General features: G+C 40.2%; 1 protein-coding gene across 1 annotated transcript in view; it reads right to left on the reverse strand.

Annotated features, from left to right (window-relative positions):
* Nucleotides 1-849: 849 nt before the first annotated feature.
* PDZD4 (PDZ domain containing 4) overlaps nt 850-18,330 on the reverse strand; it is a 95,029-nt gene continuing 77,548 nt past the window's right edge. Inside the window, exons 2-8 of the mRNA XM_063432658.1 lie at nt 13,398-13,657; nt 12,395-12,485; nt 10,437-10,535; nt 9,481-9,543; nt 8,226-8,327; nt 7,701-7,811; nt 850-6,949 (exon numbers count right to left, since the gene is read on the reverse strand). Of these exons, the coding sequence (XP_063288728.1) occupies nt 5,330-6,949; nt 7,701-7,811; nt 8,226-8,327; nt 9,481-9,543; nt 10,437-10,535; nt 12,395-12,485; nt 13,398-13,657 (2,346 nt within the window). The 3' untranslated portion in view covers nt 850-5,329. The remainder of the gene's footprint in view (nt 6,950-7,700; nt 7,812-8,225; nt 8,328-9,480; nt 9,544-10,436; nt 10,536-12,394; nt 12,486-13,397; nt 13,658-18,330) is intronic.

Genomic DNA, 18,330 nt, shown 5'->3' on the forward strand with positions numbered 1-18,330 from the left:
ACTTTTTACCTGGGGTACGTCTGCCTCCACTCCTTCCGATGAAAAGTGGTAAGTTCCTGGCCAGGAGCTTTCGGAGCTCTCCTGAGCCTAGCCCTGACCTCATTGGTTAAGTACGTAGACTGATTTTTCTCAGCCAATGAGCTAGCCCATGCACTGCTGAGCTTCACTCCGATAAAGCTCCCAGCTCTACCTAGGAAGTAGTAGAGGTAGGGAGCAATGCCTGTCAAACTTTTCTAAAAAGATTTGACTCCTTACATGGGGAATCGGGTGCCAGGGCACATGCTGGTTACAGTGCTATTGATTACGGTGCTTGAAATATTCCTTTAATTTCACATATTGACCCTATTAAAGGACCACTCTAGGCACCCAGACCACTTCAGCTTAATGAAGTGGTCTGGGTGCCAGGTCCCTCTAGGATTAACCCTTTTTTTTATAAACATAGCAGTTTAAGAGAAACTGCTATGTTTATAATAGGGTTAATCCAGCCTACAAATCCTCTAGTGGCTGTCTCACTGACAGCCGCTAGAGGCGCTTGCGTGATTCTCACTGTGAAAATCACAGTGAGAGCACGCAAGCGTCCATAGGAAAGCATTGTAAATGCTTTCCTATGAGACCGGCTGAAGGCGCGCGCCGCTCTTGCCGCGCATGCGCATTCAGCCGAAAGGGAGGATCGGAGGCGGAGAGGAGGAGGAGAGCTCCCCGCCCGGCGCTGGAATAAAGGTAAGTTTTAACCCTTTACTCTCCATCCAGCCTGGCGGGAGGGGGTCCCTGAGGGTGCGGGCACCCCCAGGGCACTATAGTGCCAGGAAAACGAGTATGTTTTCCTGGCACTATAGTGGTCCTTTAACTACACTGCCAGACACCAGACAGCACTCTCAAGTATCAAAGTATGTTAAGCCTACCAAATATGCATTGAAATTGAATAACCTAATAACCACTGCAATCCTGGAGCCGCCTGGGTGCGATGAAAGTTGTAGTTCAGGAACAGCTACAGTTATAATCTCCTGACCTGGGAAAAAATTAGCTATTAGTACCAATGTCTGCAGAAATACTGATAAGTGAAGAAGGGACCAACCAGCATTCTCCTAATACAATTTTCAAAGCTTTACTGTTATTATGGAAATGAAAAGGGCACTGTTTATTTACCTTTCTGGTATGGCTTTCAATGTGATATTATTTTTACTAAAACCCAATATGTGTCATGTAATTCTGTTTTGATCATTTTTCATATTCACAAAAAGTAAATAAAACTAATATATTGTAGAAATGTTCCCTCTGAGAGCAGTTCTTACTGCATCGGAACTAGTAATGAATCCCTTTATTTTTATTTCCCTATCGTTCAATGTGAGAATGTTTTTGTTTGCCTGATGGGTGTTTTCAGTGTCTACGTTGGCCAATGGAGTTTATGTTAAAAGGTCCCATAATGCACTAGTCAGGTTTGCTCCCTATTAGTGACATAGTGAGTGCATGCAAACCTGTGATGGGTACGTTAGTTTATCATAGAACTCAGCCAACAGATGCCATGGACATACTGAATTGAAGAACTGAACTGAATAGAACTGAATGTAAATGTATTTAAGTTGGTAATAATAGAGGATGAGCAAATGGTAAAGAATTTGTTCCTTGGAAGAAGTATCTACCAGCTGCTACTTCCAGACACCGTTCCACAGTAACAAAATAATTATCTGTATATGATAGGATGGAACTCAGAAAGAATGAGTTGATGGAATGTTAGCTAAACAGTAGGGAAGTGCTAATGGAGTACAATCAAAGTTATGACTTCATTCAAAAGGAGATAGAGGAATAGGAGACTATGAGCTTGTTCTATTTTGTGTAGAGCTGGTCCGAGGGCTCTTGATGCTATAGACCAGTGGTTCTCAATCCACTCACACCATCGGACCAGGTTTTGTCAGTATTCTCAATGGAACAAAACTGAGAAATATCTAAATCTTGGGCAGTTGGTGTGCCTTGTGTTGCTAACCATTGCCACAGATGAACTGTGGTTAAGATGCCCTAAATGCCTTAATTAAAGCTCGCTGTACCAGTTATGGTGCCAGGAGTACCCTGGTAACCCACACATTGTAAGGAGTCAAACCATTTTTCCCTGCGTCCACTACCAACGCTGGAGAACCAGAAGTTCCTCAATGGAAACGCCCACTAGCTCTTCCCACTATTGATTTTATGTATTCGATTCATCATAAAGGCTGTGTCCACAGGAATCTACAGCCAGTGCTCAAAGTTTGTATTCATTTTTAATTTGACCTGATTGAATTTAAATACTTTGCTGGCATACAGTGAAACATTATTATATAATTTAGCATTTAAAAATCCAGCAACGCAAAACCAAGAATTACCCCAAATGTCCAAATTTGGAGACAGTTCTGAATCAGTTTGTTACTTGATAAATGTCCAAATTCCTAAACTTTGTATTGTAATAGTTTTCCAATTGCTCAATTTTTTTCAAGCCCTAATGAATGACACCACAATTTCTATGGGATACGACAGAAAAAAAGTACAAATGGCACTGGATTAATCACCGACAAAACTGTAGATGTAGATCCGGGGGTCTGGACTTGAAAAAACTGCAATTTAGAGGGAATTTAAACTGTGGCATGATTGTGCTATGTTAGAGAGCAGAACAGGCTGCAACACCTTAATATGTAAACTTTGCAGAGGCGAAGTGAGAAAGGAGACAGGATAGATATTGGAAAATACTTTAAGGCATTAAATAAAGTTCAAGAAGGAAGAATTTATATAAAAAAAAAAGATAAAGACTAGCCCTGGAGCAGAGTCTGAAGTTGGGAGACAAATGAATGTTGGGTAATGGGAGAAATTGCAACTTTGTAGAAAGAGAGTCGATACCTAGAATAGCTGACTAGTGGTAAAGACTAACACAGTAAAATCATTCAAGAACACTTGTGGCATAAAGAGACTGAATAAATAAATAAAACATTTTAAAATGGGCTCAGTAGATGGGCCAGTTGGTTTTTCAGTGCTGTCTCTGTCTGTGTTTGGATTTTGTATGATATAATGCATGTATTGTATTTTCTTTATATTTTATTGCATGTATACAGTGCTCATAACCGGTATTGGGTATAAATGTCTATATGGCAAGCTAGGGCTTCTTTCTACTTTCCTGCAACAGTAGGTGAATGTATCGGTCACATTCACTTCATTCTGAATGTAATTCTAAAATGCTATGTTTATGGAATACTCTTGCATGTCCATATAATAAGTCAATGGCTTTCAACCAGTTTTGTCATGGACTCAGATTATGTATTTGACATTGGCTTGGTGTCTGCAGGTGCTGGGAGCCGAGTCACTTCTAAATAGTTTGCTCGCTGTTTAGTAAAGTATATTAGGCCCTGGAGGATTGAAGAACAGTCTCAAATGATTATGTGGCAGAGGCGCAGTTATAGTCAGCCTCACACCATACCCGGTATTGGGGCAGTGATTGACTAAAGCTTTCAGTCAATCACTGCCCGCCAGCTCTGGAAGTGGAGCGTAGCTCCACCTATGCCATATTGTCACTGGAGGCTGGGCTTCAGGCTGCCCACCAAGGGCTGAGAATCTTTACTAAACAGTGAGAAAACCATTTACTAGTGATTCAGGACCCAGTGCTTACGGACTACAGACACCATAATCACTTCAATCAAAGTGGCCATCTTGCTTTTAGTGTTCCTTTAATTTCATAATTTGTTGTAATCAAGGGCTCTCTGCTGCTCTAGAGAAAGCAGTGTTACTACAGTAAATAACTTATTGTGGGCAGATGCCTGGGACCTTAAGAATCTAACATTACCAAGAGAGCACCGAGATGATATGGGAGACTCATTTAGGGGTTCAGACTCGGGGATTGAGAACCACTACAAAAGACTACACAGTAAAATGTGTATGTGATGTATGTAGGAACACTGCAAGACCCTGTAATGTTTGTGCATTTTTAGTACACATTTTAAATTTTGGTAATACCGTCAATATTTTATTTTTTTCTAGAGCTATGTTCTTTTAATAGTTTGTAATGTTGCTTTTTCACTTCACTGTATACCAAGGGTTCCTTTAATCAATGCATCCTTAAAGCTTTTCAGCCACATTGAACAAATCCCCGGAGCTTTCATGTCCTATCTAGAACTATTGACCTGAAAAACACAGGCTGAAAGCATTGACATTCAGAGGAAAATGCTGAAAATGTTTGAGTGTTTACTCTTCATAATCCACCAGGTTGCTCGGAAAACAATCAGGAATACGACGAGGACAGAGAGAGTACATGATCTATTCTTGCCCGTCCATCAAGAGCGCATTGAGCATATGAAACCTCGTACCTAGCATGTGTCTTCTCATCATTTCCTCAGTCTATCACATCCACTCCAAGACAAACAAAATAGTGGGAATGTAACAATAAATAGGATCAAACAAAGGTCACTATCACATTCTAAACAACAACAGACAGGTTGAGTTTTCTAATACATGATTCTGCACAGAGCGTCTACATGTGCAGTGATATCTGGAAGGCAAACTGCAAGTCCTATAATTATAATTTCCTACCGCCATCAACTTTGTGCTATGGTCCATCAGAAAAATCATACCAGACCAACATTATTATAGCTGTCTATGTGCTCATTCACCACCAGATGGCAGTGTTCAGTTTTCAAAATATGATTGGCATTATCGTAGTTCCCAGATTCTCAACTTAAGTATTGGCTAGTTGCGAACAGATCCTAGCACCCCTTTATAAACAAGCTGTGGGGCAATCCATGGTAGTGATATATCTTTCGATATTGTTGGGTCATGGAAAAGTTTTAGCTTGTTATCCGTTTGACTTAATTGTGCTCCAAGTTCTCTCCATGTAGGAGACATTCTACATTTTAAAATCCAATGTTGTCTTCTACAGCTTGTTGCTTTGTTTGATTGACACCTGGTCCAGTCACTAAACAAAACATTTGAAATATGCGGTTTTCTTTCAAGATTGAAATCTACAAGTAATGGCTGCTATTTGAATTCACCCTGTATTAAAATACCCATTCCCAGGTTCCTCTGACTGAACGGGATGGGGAAGACAAAGAACAAAACAAAATGAAATTTAACAGAAAGTACAAACAAACAACCCCCACCTCCTGTCCCCCACCCATTTCCCTCCCAAAAACAGAGAACAAAGGAACCAAGAGGGGAGATTATGGAAATATGACCCAATGATAGACAGAAATATTAAAAGTCAAAGACAACTCAAGATGATATAATAGAGATAAGGCAGTGACTGTAAATAAGATGAGCACATGAAGGTCAGAGAAGAGTTTCATTTGGCAAAGAGAGTATGAAACATCCTCGCTACCGCTCAGACAGTGGTGACAGAGAGCAGTGGATTATAAACTCGCTTGCCATCAGCTGATCGTGTTCCATGAGCCAGCATCTCTTGGATAGTTATCCAATTATCTAGAATCTTTTTGTTGCGCTTTTTCATGGTCTTGCGGTGGCTGAGGGCAATGATGCTCATCTCCCCTTTTCCCTCTACCCCTTGCTGTTGCTGTTGTTGCTCCCGCAGGCAGTCCAACCTGCTTTGCATCATGAATTCCCTTCTCTTTCTCTGCTCCCGAGCTCGCATTAGATGCCTCTTTCTGTCCTCTTTGCTCCAGTAACGACCCATCTTCATCTCGCTCACAGCGTCATCGTCCGTGGTCATTCCACTGCGTTCCTCTTTGATTTTCATGGCTCTGGCTTTCAGTAGACGATCTCTCACTGGGCGCTTGGCCACATACCGTGTACCATCACTTCTTACCTTTACCTTCCACTCCATACGTGGCTCTGCATGGGGGTGAGTACCATGGGAGACCCCTATGCCCTTCACACACGTGGGATCTCCGTCTAGCTCATCTAAGCTGCGTTGTTGTGCTAATTGCAGGCAGCTTCGGTAACGTTCCCCTCCTTGGGAGCGCTGGCGTCTGCTGAGGTACGGGCTGTTCTCTCGACTACCACGATCTAGCTCATTTCCTGGCTTGGCTCCTCGTCTCAATCTCTCATCTGTTGTGTGCCGTCCATCACGACACAGAGAGCGGAATTTTGATGACACATGCTCAGGGCTACCAGGATATGGTGGAACATTTTTGACATGTCCTCTGTTCATGTTAGCATTGGAACAGAGGCCCTCTGCTGCCTGGCATAATGCACCAGATGTATCATTAATCCGCCTCAGTGGACTGTCCAAGGATATTGGTGGTTCTATCATTAAAGGAGTGCTCCGGCAGCTTTCTCCAGTGTTGTATGCACTAGTGCTGTCCTTGTCTGATCTTTCTGGCAACTCGGTAATATCTGGGAGCTTGGTAGAGGCTTCATTGTTGGCAGTGCTCCCACCTACAAACTCATAAAGACTGTCCTCTTCTTCCAGAAGCCAGGCTTTCATGCAACGTTCCCGCAGCTGTTGCATCTTTTGTGCTCGAAGAACATTGCGGAACTTGAACTCCAAATGTCGTAGCTCTTCCTCGAGTACAGCCATTTCACGGAGGACACTCTCATTGCGGTTTACATCAAGGCCACCCTGACGAGATGCGTATAGGAAGGCAGGTCCATTGCCATTCTCCAGATGACAGGTGATTTCCAAAAGTTCTCTGTATCTTTCATATTCCTCATCTGTCAGCCCTGCAGCTGGTGGCTGAGCCTCACCGTAAGGAGTGGAGCCATCTGCTGCCAACAGAGAGTCAAGGCTGTGGTGAAATTCACGGCACTGCAAAGGATGCTGGGAGTCTCCACGTAGGAAACGAAGGCGACGCTGACTGCCTGGAGTATTCGCAGTGCTTGTCTGGTCATCTCCCAGGAGGTCATGCTCAGAACTTTCATCATTGCGGGTGCTCTCATCTGTCCTCCCTACTCCACTGTCCAGTTCCTGACTCCGACTCAGGCCTGCAGGGAGAGGGAAAGGGCGTGGAGATTTGGGACTGGGCTCAGCTGCCTCATTCTCAACCTAGGATAAAAGGAACATCCGGTCAAACAGGAAATTGAAAGACACAAATTCACATTAAAAAAGGCATTCTACATAATTCTACATAATTTTGTTTGGAATATTTATAAATCTGTATGGTTAAACATGCATATACTATATTATAAAAACATGACTGTGCTGTCAATATGCAAATAAAATATGACAGACATAAAGCATTTACCTATAGATGTCCCCTCATTTTTTTCATGTATACATTGTGTTGGTCAAAGTTTAATATAAATCCGTATTCATCACAATATACACTACTAAAGACTGGTTTGGATGTAGTTGTCTGTGAAATGTAAATTGCAAAACAGATGTGAGCTATAGATTTCATACAGCACAGAGTCTAGATAAAGAAACAGTAAGGTGTTAAGCAATAAATATCTAAATTATTGAACATCACCGTAGTCATTATTTTTCTACATTCAGAATAATGTGTAGCAGAAGTGAGGGGTTGATTTAGTACAAGAGACAGAGGTGACCAGGGCAACCAAAATAATTTTTTTAATGGGTCCCTCTTGTGGAGTTATACCATTTATGAATAGGAGCAGGAAGGATAAATCTCTGTGCTCCTAAGGCTGTACATCCTCAGACCTACTAGACCACTGGAAACCTGGGTTGAGTGCAGGGCTAAAGATACCTGTGGGACTTAACTGCCACCGATTCTTAAAATAACTGCTATTGCCATGGCACGAAGTGCTTGGATAGGCATGTTTCCTTTGTTGTCTACCTGTTGCTGAGGTGGAGAATTCAGTCTCTGTGCTTGCAGTTCCTCTTCGTTTTCCGATACTAGGTCATCAAGGAAGTCCTCTCTATCACTATCTTTCCATCGTCTGCCCATCTACAAAAAAATCAATAAAACAAAGGTAGTTGAAAGAATCCCAATAACTGTTTAACCTGATAAGGAGGAACGCGAACATTGCCTTCAACGATGACACTGTGTCATTGTAACAGGTACAAGTATCATACGTTTATCAAGTAATGTTGAGAAGATTTTATGTGGTTTAGGCTACTGTGCTACTGTGAATTTCCCCTTACATACCTTTAATAAAGGTGTGGATGTCTCACATATTTACCTGTATGTTTTAGTATGATCCAGCACAACACAATATCATTTAAAAAAATAAATAATTCCTATAACTAATAACTTGTATCTAATTTTTTTTTATCACTCCATAAGTCAGCGAGTGAGAGTACAAGAACTTTATATAGTTGCCAGTGTTTCGGGGTACAGGCACAATAATTACCCTCTTACCTCTGTCTCTGGACGGGCTACCAATAAAGAGACGTTTGTGTTCTCTTCTTGTGTTAGAATGGCCACTGCCTCTTCTCTATTTTGCACATCAATACCGTTAATCTGCAATGTAAATGAAGACACAAAGATTAATCAATGATATCTGGAGTCCCTTAGAACACACAACTAATAAGTTGGTAGATTTCTTAAAATTGATTGTCTGTAAGTGATCAGTTTTCACATAAGTAAATGCTATTTCACATTAAAAGAACAAGGAATGCACTTTATCCGAGCTGTAAAAAAATTCTGTATGCCTTTGTGACACCTTTTCACTCTGCACTGTTATAGTCGTTGCCCTATTAATTGAATAAGCTGTGGGCTAAATGGATAATGAATTATTCAATCCCACAGGACTTCACTGACCAAGAAAAAAGGCTCTCAGGAGGATGAGAGAAACCTTTTATAGAGTCCAGGTCAGCATCCCACGAATGATATTGTTGATAGACCCTGGCTGATAGATTTGTAAGAATGGATGATTTCAATATATAATGGTTCGGGGCATAACATGGATTTTTTTTTTCTTATTAGGCAAATTATGGTTTTGGATGTAAAACAACCTTATTTTACCTTCTTTTGTGAATTATAATTTAGAATTATTTTAGTTATAATCATTCAATCACGCTACCTTTACTATTTTGGTTTTAACTTTGCGTTTTTTTTGTTTTGTTTTCTGACTGCCTTCCCTATTTCCTAACCGTACCTTTCTTTTCCCAAGAACAATAAGGAAAGCGCGGTCCTCACAGGGAACAGGACTCCAGTTCAAAACCAGTATAGTAAGCGACAAGAACAGACCAAGTACAGCAGATCTTCAAACCTTCAGTGTCCCTTGAGAAAGGCCTAGTTTGAGGTTGAATTGTTGCTTTGAATACATTTAAGCACTTTAATATGGGGTATCTGAATTTTTGAGGAGATGCTGGACTACTTGTCTTTCTATGGTCAGCTTGTCTACTCCAAGATAGATAGAAGTTTATTGCTTTCTATTGAAATACAGTCAACAAGCACGATCAGGTCAGAGCAGACAAACTATCGAAACAGTAATATGAAAATTAAAACACCAGATGGGAACCTCATGATGCAAGTCAGAGTCTGAATCAGACAACATCATTACTTAAGTTTTGATGCAACTTGACACATTTATTTCCTATTTCCTTATTGCTAACAATGTAAGTAGAATAAGATTATTTTTTTGTTTTATTGTTTCTCGTGACAATTTTACCTGTAGAATTCGGTCTCCTTCTCTTATCCGTCCATCTCTTGCTGCAATGCTGTTTGGATTGACCTGTTAGTGAGTATATACAGGGAAACAGTTTACATTTTGACTCATCATTGGTTTCTTCTTGTAGAAAATGTAATCAAATACATTATTCTGAACTAGCCAACCTAAAGGTGTTCAACTAGAGATCTTTGGATGGTAGCACATTCTACAGGCCCAAAATTCCAAGAGACTCAGGAAGCTAGCACATATTACAGGTCCAAAGATCCAAGCGATCTCCGGAAGCTAGCACATATTACAGGCCCAATGTTACAAGAGGTCTCAGGAAGGTAGCACGTGGTACAGGCCCAAACTTCCAAGAGATCTCAGGAAGGTTGCATATACTACAGGTCCAAAGATCCAAGAGATCTCCGGAAACTAGCACAAATTACAGGCCCTAAAGGGCCTCAAAATGAAAAATATTGACAGAGTTATTTACTAAAGTGAAAATTCTAAATGAATTTCAAATTTAAGGTAAATAAAGCCAAAGTAAAAAAAAATTCTCTAAGTCACGTATGCTTTCAGTTCGGCTTCTATAGCATTAAGTTTGAAATTCATTTTAAACTCACTTTGAATTTTCCCTTTAGTAAATAACCCTGTTAGTGATTAATGCAACATGAAACGGAATGAGTTGCTCAGTTTCTGTTAGTTTTATATGTTCACACCCTATTCATTGTGCAGTTTGACCCATCCTATGTGTTGAGTGGAATTGCTTTTAAGGGGGGGGGGATAAGTGACTTATCTCATAAACTCTTGCGGCAGAAGTTTATGCAATAAAAAAACTCCCATAGTGCTCCTGATTGATGGATTCTCTTGCCAAATTTTTCTTTAAAAACAATTAAAAATGGGAGAGTGAAACCATTGTGATAAATAGTAAGGTGTATACTTTATAGCTGTGAAATAAATGTAGAGCCTTGTACCTCTCCTACATATATCCCAAGGTCCTCTTCATCATCAGTACGATAACACACAGTCAGTCCGAGCTTGTCCAAATGGTTTGACTTGCACAATTCCACTTCCTGTAACAAGCAAACAGAAGGCCACGACAGACAGGGAGGAAAGAAGGACACATGTAAACTAGTCAAGACTTATAGGAAAATTCAAACTTGACCCAAAGCGGGCAATGTTCACTGACAAAGGGCATAAGGGAGTGAGAGAGAATTAGATCTAGAGAGGGTGATATCATTAGGGGAGGTTATAGATATGGAATGAGAAGGGCATAAAGACAGAAGGTGATGATGTGAGACAGAGAGAGAGAGACACAGGGAGCTTGCCATCAATGGAGACCGTGAAACTGACATGGGAGCAGTACAGAAGTGGCATGTACACAGAAAGAATAAAAGTGTTGTGAATGGAGTATGTGAAAGGGCGGGGGGGGGGGGTGTCTGTAAGAAGTGAAAGTGACATCGATGCGGTGAGGTTGACATAAACATACTAAGTGAAATAGTCATGTCTTCTGAGAGTGAATGTGGCATGGATGCAGTTAGGGAATGTGGTGTTAATGCAGTAAGTAAAAGTGGTATGGGTGCAATAAGTGAATGTGGTGTGGGTGCAATAAGTAAATGTGGTGTGGGTACTGTAAGTGAATGTGAAGTGAATGCAGTTAGTGAATGTGGTGTGGGTAACATTAAGTGAATGTGGCATGGATGCAGTTAGTGAATGTGGCGTGAATGCAGTAAGTAAAAGTGGTATGGGTGCAACAAGTGAATGTGCTGTGGGTACTGTAAGTGAATGTGAAGTGAATGCAGTTAGTGAATGTGGTGTGGGTAACATTAAGTGAATGTGGCATGGATGCAGTTAGTGAATGTGGCGTGAATGCAGTAAGTAAAAGTGGTATGGGTGCAACAAGTGAATGTGGTGTGGGTGCAATAAGTAAATGTGCTGTGGGTACTGTAAGTGAATGTGGAGTGAATGCAGTTAGTGAATGTGGTGTGGGTGCATTAAGTGAATATGACATGAATGCAGTAAGTGAAAGTGGTATGGGTGCAACAAGTGAATGTGGTGTGGGTGCAATAAGTAAATGTGGTGTGGGTACTGTAAGTGAATGTGGAGTGAATGCAGTTAGTGAATGTGGTGTGGGTGCATTAAGTAGATGTGGGTGCTGTAAGTGAATGCAGTTAGTGAATGTGGTGTGGGTGCACTAACTGAATGTGTTATGGATGCAGGAAGTGAATGTGGCGTGGATGTTGTAAGTGAATGCAGCATGTGTGTAGTTAGTGAATGTGGCGTGGGTTCAGTAAATGAATGTTTCATGGTTGCAATAAATGAATGTGGTATGGGTGCAGTTAGTGCATGTAGAGTAGGTGCAGTAAGTATATGTGGCATGGAAAATGTGAATGAATGAATAAAATACAGACTGTGGGATAAGGGTATAGAAAAACAGGACATGGACAAAATGTAACAAAGTAATACATTAAGAAGATTGATTGCAGTAGATACTCTGATGTTATGATGGTGGGATAGAAACATGAGAGAAGGAATACCACTTGAATGCATAGCAAGGACTGGGGGGTCATAATGAATAAAGGACACTGTGTGATGGCAGTGAAAAAGGAGGTATAGTATGAGGTAACAGTATTAGACAGATAGGTGCTGAGTTGTAATATAGTGAGCGCAGATAAGCAGATTGACTCGAGCCTCAGACGTAATATTGGCTTGTAGGGAGGCAAAAAAGCAATAAAACATGTCAGACAGAGGCTAGTATGGAAAATAGATACAGGAATAAAGATAAAGACAGAATCATGTTAGGAAACAGGGATAGGGACATTACAGATATTAATATAGTTCAGTGTATACAACATAGATACAGTCTATATCTGTATCATATAGATATAACCCAATAGGTGGGAGATAACCTGAAATGAAGGTATGGGCTCACCTCATATTCCAGTTCATCAGTTCGTTCTCCCTCGGGCTGCGCACCATCCATATAGGCTGCCTGGTCGTAAAACTCATTTCCGATGGGTGGGCTGTAAGAGGAATCAATGTTAGTGCTACAAGTCTAATAGTTCCGTTATTAAAGACATTATACAATATACTCTATATAGTCATTCGCTTGTATAATAAACTAATGACTGGATATTTTGATGTGCATCTATATCAGACAATAAAGAATAACGTCCCTGGAACTTGCACTGGATATGCACTGCTTCAATATAGAATGCTATAAAACAGATACAAACTGTGGAGCAAATACAATCCAGTAATGCAGGGTTAGGCAACTGTCGGCACTCCAAATATTGTGCACTACTTCTCCCATAATACTCTTACAGTCACAATGCTGAAAAAGCATCATGGTAGATGTAGTCCACAACACCTGGAGTGCCGAAGGTTGCCTACCCCTGCACTAGTGGTACCACTAGTGGCTATAGGTAATCAGATAAAGGCCAATAATATGCAACGTGTATATATATTAGTAGGCCTACGCAATATTCTGTATGCTGTAAAGTCTACAGAGCAGTGTTTCCCCACCATTTCTGGACTAATGCACATGTCAACGAGAAGAAAGATTCCGAGACGTACCAATTTTTTTTTATTTTTTTTTACTTTCACCCGCATCTTGCACCCACTTAAAGCCTTACTCGATAGATATATATATACTTCTTGCCAAATTGAATTACGTGTTTGAATTAATTGCAAAATGGAAATCCCAATATTAATGTTGACACTTATTAAAAGCATAATTTGTGGACTGCAATCATCATATCAAAGCCCTGAAGTCAATGTCTTCTTGGCTCACTTCAAGGTTATGATTATAAGGTTAAGATTATGTTATACACTGGAATTTGTGGTTATGGGAGTTTGGATCCTGCACAACATTAGTGATATCATTTTTATAGGATTTATACACCATATCAAGGCATCCGTTCTTCTTTACTTACAGCTCTGAGAGTACATAAGGTTCCAGGACCACCATGGCTGGACTAGGAGGTCGTGCTTTGCCCATTGTCATGATGTGCTCAAAGGTGATGTCCGTCTGTGTGCCACTGTCCACAAATTGCAGGTCATGGGAAGAGGTGGCCAGTGTCCCCTTCATACGAGGGCTCCGCCTAAGCACTTGGATCAGCAACGGATCTTTAGTGGTGCGTAGAGTCTCAAACGTCTGCTCCTGAGAAAGTCTCGAAAGTTCCTTTCCATTCACCTAAAGAGCAGAAAATCATTTCTATTAGGTATATGTTACAATAAAGCACATTCTGGTGTTTATTATAAAGAAGAGAAACATACATGAACCAACATTTGATTGTAAGCTCTGTGTTCAGGAATCAAATAAAACCTTTTTTTGGGGGGGGGGCCCTCCTTCATTCTTCACAAAGGGATTAGATAATGGGCCATGCTAATTGATGGTTCTGGAGCCCCTGTTTAACCCCTGGGCCCTAGGTGGTCCTCTAGTGTCACGATTAATCCTGCTTTGACTCCACAACATGGATCCATTTCAAAAAAGATAATTTATTGAGTGCAAATTACTACAATCAGAGCAAAAAGCAATGTTTCAATCTCACAAGCTTTGCCAAGTCCCAAACCTACAACTGTATATATATACCTGTAGTAATTAGCCACAATAGACATGTCAGTGTTGCCATAACAACCAATGTACACAATTTAAGGTAATTTAATAATTTTGCAACAATCTGTCTTAAGTTTTCAAAAGAGATGTTCAACGTAACTGTGTAGCTGCTTGTTTTAACTTTGTGATATCTTTTAAAAAACCAAAGTATTGTCTTAAAGAAAAAAAAGAAAAAATATAATGTAACATACAGACAGCAAACACATTGCCTCACAAGTTGTGATACTCAGAGAAGTATGGTAACAGCAAAGTATCTCTATATATCCCCAAATGAATGCAGGGTGCATGGCTCTTGTTGGAAGTGAGTAGTTTTAACATATACATGATGTCTACTATAAAAAATGTATAACAGGACTGGGATTTTTTGAGAAATGTTATTGAAAAAGTGAACACAACAATCATTTGTAATCGGATCCTCAACGGACACTCCACACAGAAATCCTCAAGAGGACCTCGGCTTGTGAAATTTGACAATTCATCCCATTATAATTTAATTATACAGAAAACATAAGACGGTGAGACAAACGATTTAATACTTACTTATAGAGCAGGGATAGGCAACCTTCGGCACTGCAGATGTTGTGGACTATATCCCCCATAATTGTCTTACACCCATAATGCTGGCAAAGCATCATGGGAGGTGTAGTACAAAACATCTGGGGTGCCGAAGGTTGCCTATGCCTGTTATAGAGTAACCTTATGATTACGTGCTAGTAAAGCACAAAGCGTTGTTCCACCATGCTTTCCCTTTTTTATCGGCCATCCTTATAATGGAATAATTTGTGAATTTCTCAGGTAGTTGGAGATTTATTTGTGAATCGTTCCCCTTTGGGGCTCAGTCTACAGATTTGGCCAGTTTTCATTGTTCCAGACTTGTCTGCGCTCTCGTCCCCATGGGTGGCTGGCGTACCAAGAATGTAGGAACATGGCAGCATACTTCATCAACGTATTGTTAACTTCATATCCTTTCAAAGTTAACTTGCATTATTGCTGTTACGAAGAAAATAATCAAAACCCAGGACTATGATGTACACGGTCAAGGGACGGCATATTTTTCTAATTTTATGTAATGAATTTTAAAATAAGTTAATTCTAAAATACATAACAATGATGATAAACCGGGCCTGCAGTGTTCTTTTAAGTACAATTCTTATGCAGTTGTCATAGTATAATTATTATACAGGTTGGCTTCCAGTCTGGAAGACTACCAAATGCTTTTTGGAAAACTAGATAGGCACTATATATCATTTTCCATTGAACGACAAACAAAAATTGCATCGTGTTAAACAATTTGGCAGAGGATGAGAAAGCATCAGAAGGTCAGAATATTGGGAATTGAGTCATTATATTGTCATTTCGAGTCGATCAGGCAAGGAAATGTAATGTTATGGGGTAAGAACAATGTGCTGAAGTGGGTTTTTCAAACACAAATCATTTTAAAATGCTCCCTCTTCAGTCATCTGTTCTACGACTTATTTTAATATTTAAACTAGAAGACTGGTCCTCTAAACACCACTGGCACTAGTATATTTTTTACATTTCACCCTTTTCACAAACAGCAGGCTTAAAGTTTTTTTCTTCTAAATAACCCTTTGTTTTAATTAAAAAAAAAAATTCTGCATGTCATATGTAATGTTGTCAAGGCACTGCCTGGCATATGTTGCAAATCACTTGGTATTCCATGATGCTTTGCACACAGAATGTGAACACATATACATATGTACATCATAGAGAGGAATGCCTGTCCCCTTGTGCCTGCATGGCATTATTGGAAAAAATGTGCTTTAGTGCATTCTTGCTGTGCATCATGGGAAACCGTAGACTGCAGTTGTCACCAACTTAAACATTTCTCCAACCAGCACTAATTTCCTCAGATGGCTGCTTTTTATTTGCCATTGTTTGTGGCCCATGCTGTGAAACCGAAATGACTATAATTCAATACCTTTCTCCCAAGGATTAATGGTTCTTTATTGTGTGAGAAAGGAAATGTTACGCAAACCATATAATGACAATTAAATAATATGAATATGATGTACAAACTTATTCACTAAATATAAAGTTGTCGTAAAATGAAACCAGCCGGGGACCCTTGTTTATTGCTCGATTGTTCAATAAAGGTTTAACACTGAATGCAGGTGTGGTCAAGGGGACTCCAGGTACAATGAGATGAAGTTTGTTAGCGTGCTTAGAATGTCCTTTTAATTAATATTGAGGCCAGATTCATTATCCAAAGCAGTGTTACACAGCTTGACACATTCTTGATTTTCTTTAGACATTCCATAAAGAAAGGCTGAATCTCTACCAATGTTCTTAAAGGGTTACTTCAACCCTTTTGAAGGGGGGGAACTGGCTGGTGAAAATGCTCTATTGGGCACTATGGAGAAGGTCTCCCACTCCATTTGCCCTCCAACTTGCAAATAAACGTTTTTACTCCTCTGGAATCAAGCACCGGGCGAAACCCCTGGCGCTGATCTTCTGTGCCCCCTCTGACATCACTGGGGCCTTGCACAAATCAATCACATAGAAAAGCCTATGATTGGTACGTTTCGCTGGCTCAGAGAATGTGTGTGCACTCTGGGCTGGCGAGGTAAGGGGAGGGATTTAACAATAAATACAGAGGGAGATAAAGGGAGGCAGGAGGCAGCGCACAGTGACAGACGTAGTAGGTTTCTACGTCTGTTGTCAGTGTGCAAAGTGCGCTGACAACAGACATAACATATGCACAGAATTGACATTGTCAGCTTGGGTCAGAGTTCTGGGCTTTCAATGACGTGTTCTGGGGGTACAACCAGCCCCAGCAGACAATTACAAATATCATAGTAAGTCACTCGACACTTGGTAAATAATTTAAATTTCCACAGAATTTCTGACAAACTGAAGACTCGATGACCGAATGTTGGAAGAACCGAAAAAAAAAAAAAAAAACTAATAGAATGACCGGAAAGAATGAAAAATGATTTCCATGTACATCTCTACTATATATACACAATAAAACATATGTAGTTTAAAAGTACAATCTCCAGTGGCAAGCATACATACCAGTGCCCTGCCAAACTGAGTTTGTGACTTGACCTAATTTACCTTCTCACATCCAGAATGACCTCATTTATATAGTGTGTATTACAGGAAATCACAAGCTGTCTATGGCGGTGGTTCCCAAACCAGTCCACCAGCAGTCCCGATTTTGTCAGTATCTCCATTCGAATAAAAAAGGGAAATACATAAATCCTGGACTGTTGGTGGGCCATGAGGATGCTGAGAAAGTGCAAAGACAGGGACGAAATTAGTCCGGGACCTTGAAGGTTTGCTGAGACCCTGTCCAGTGTCTCTATTTTCCCCCCCTCCTAGTAGATTTTGCTATCTTCAGCTGCCTTTTGCCTTTTCCTGCATCCCCCACCCCCTTTTTTTAATTTTGGATGCACAGTGTTTCATTTCCACCTATTTGAATGTGCATATTAGGTGCACACTGGATTTTGGTGCACATATTGGAGGTAACATCTTATTAGGTGGGCTACTAGTTGTTGCCATTTTTGTTATATTTTTCCCTCTATTTTTTAATAAATTGTGCACTTTTACATTACCTACCTTTGGCATTATTTTGTAGCTTCTACCGTGTTCGGACTTCAATGGAAGTACTAGGTCATGAGGACTAGTTTGGGAACCACTGATCTATGAACTTACTTGTTGAATGTTGTGTGTGAGCTAGCGTCGTTCTTCCAACACAACCTAATCTTAGAAGGCCAGGCTGGTCTGTAAATGCAGTCCTACATTGAATAAAATATCTTCTTTTTTTTTTTCAAAGAATTACATACTAAAAACATGTCAGAACTTTTATTCTTCTACAAAAACGCTGAGTACAGCTAACATTTATGCATCCTCACTAATGTGTCACGACAAGTAGACTGGAAAAAATAAAAGCAAGCAAATGTCTCAATGTAATTTATTTTTCTCGATGGTCGTGGTGTCTTCTCACAAAGGAGATGGCACCTCTGCTTGGGTGGTAAATAGTGTTAATCTGTTGTTTGCAAACTTGACACCTACAGGAAGATATTCAGAAATATTCAGAGTTGTTTTTATTCACAAGACCATATTGTCCTGGGAAATATCTTACCAAAACTGCTTACTTGCAAATAGATCTGTAAATAATGCATCGAGGCTTCCATAGAAACATGCAATTTTTAACGGGACACTCCACTGCCCAAATACAAAATAAATAACAATGACTGTTTAGTAGATACGCCCCAAATGAA

Source organism: Pelobates fuscus, chromosome 9, assembly GCF_036172605.1.
Source record: "Pelobates fuscus isolate aPelFus1 chromosome 9, aPelFus1.pri, whole genome shotgun sequence".
Taxonomy (NCBI): Eukaryota; Metazoa; Chordata; class Amphibia; order Anura; family Pelobatidae; genus Pelobates; species Pelobates fuscus.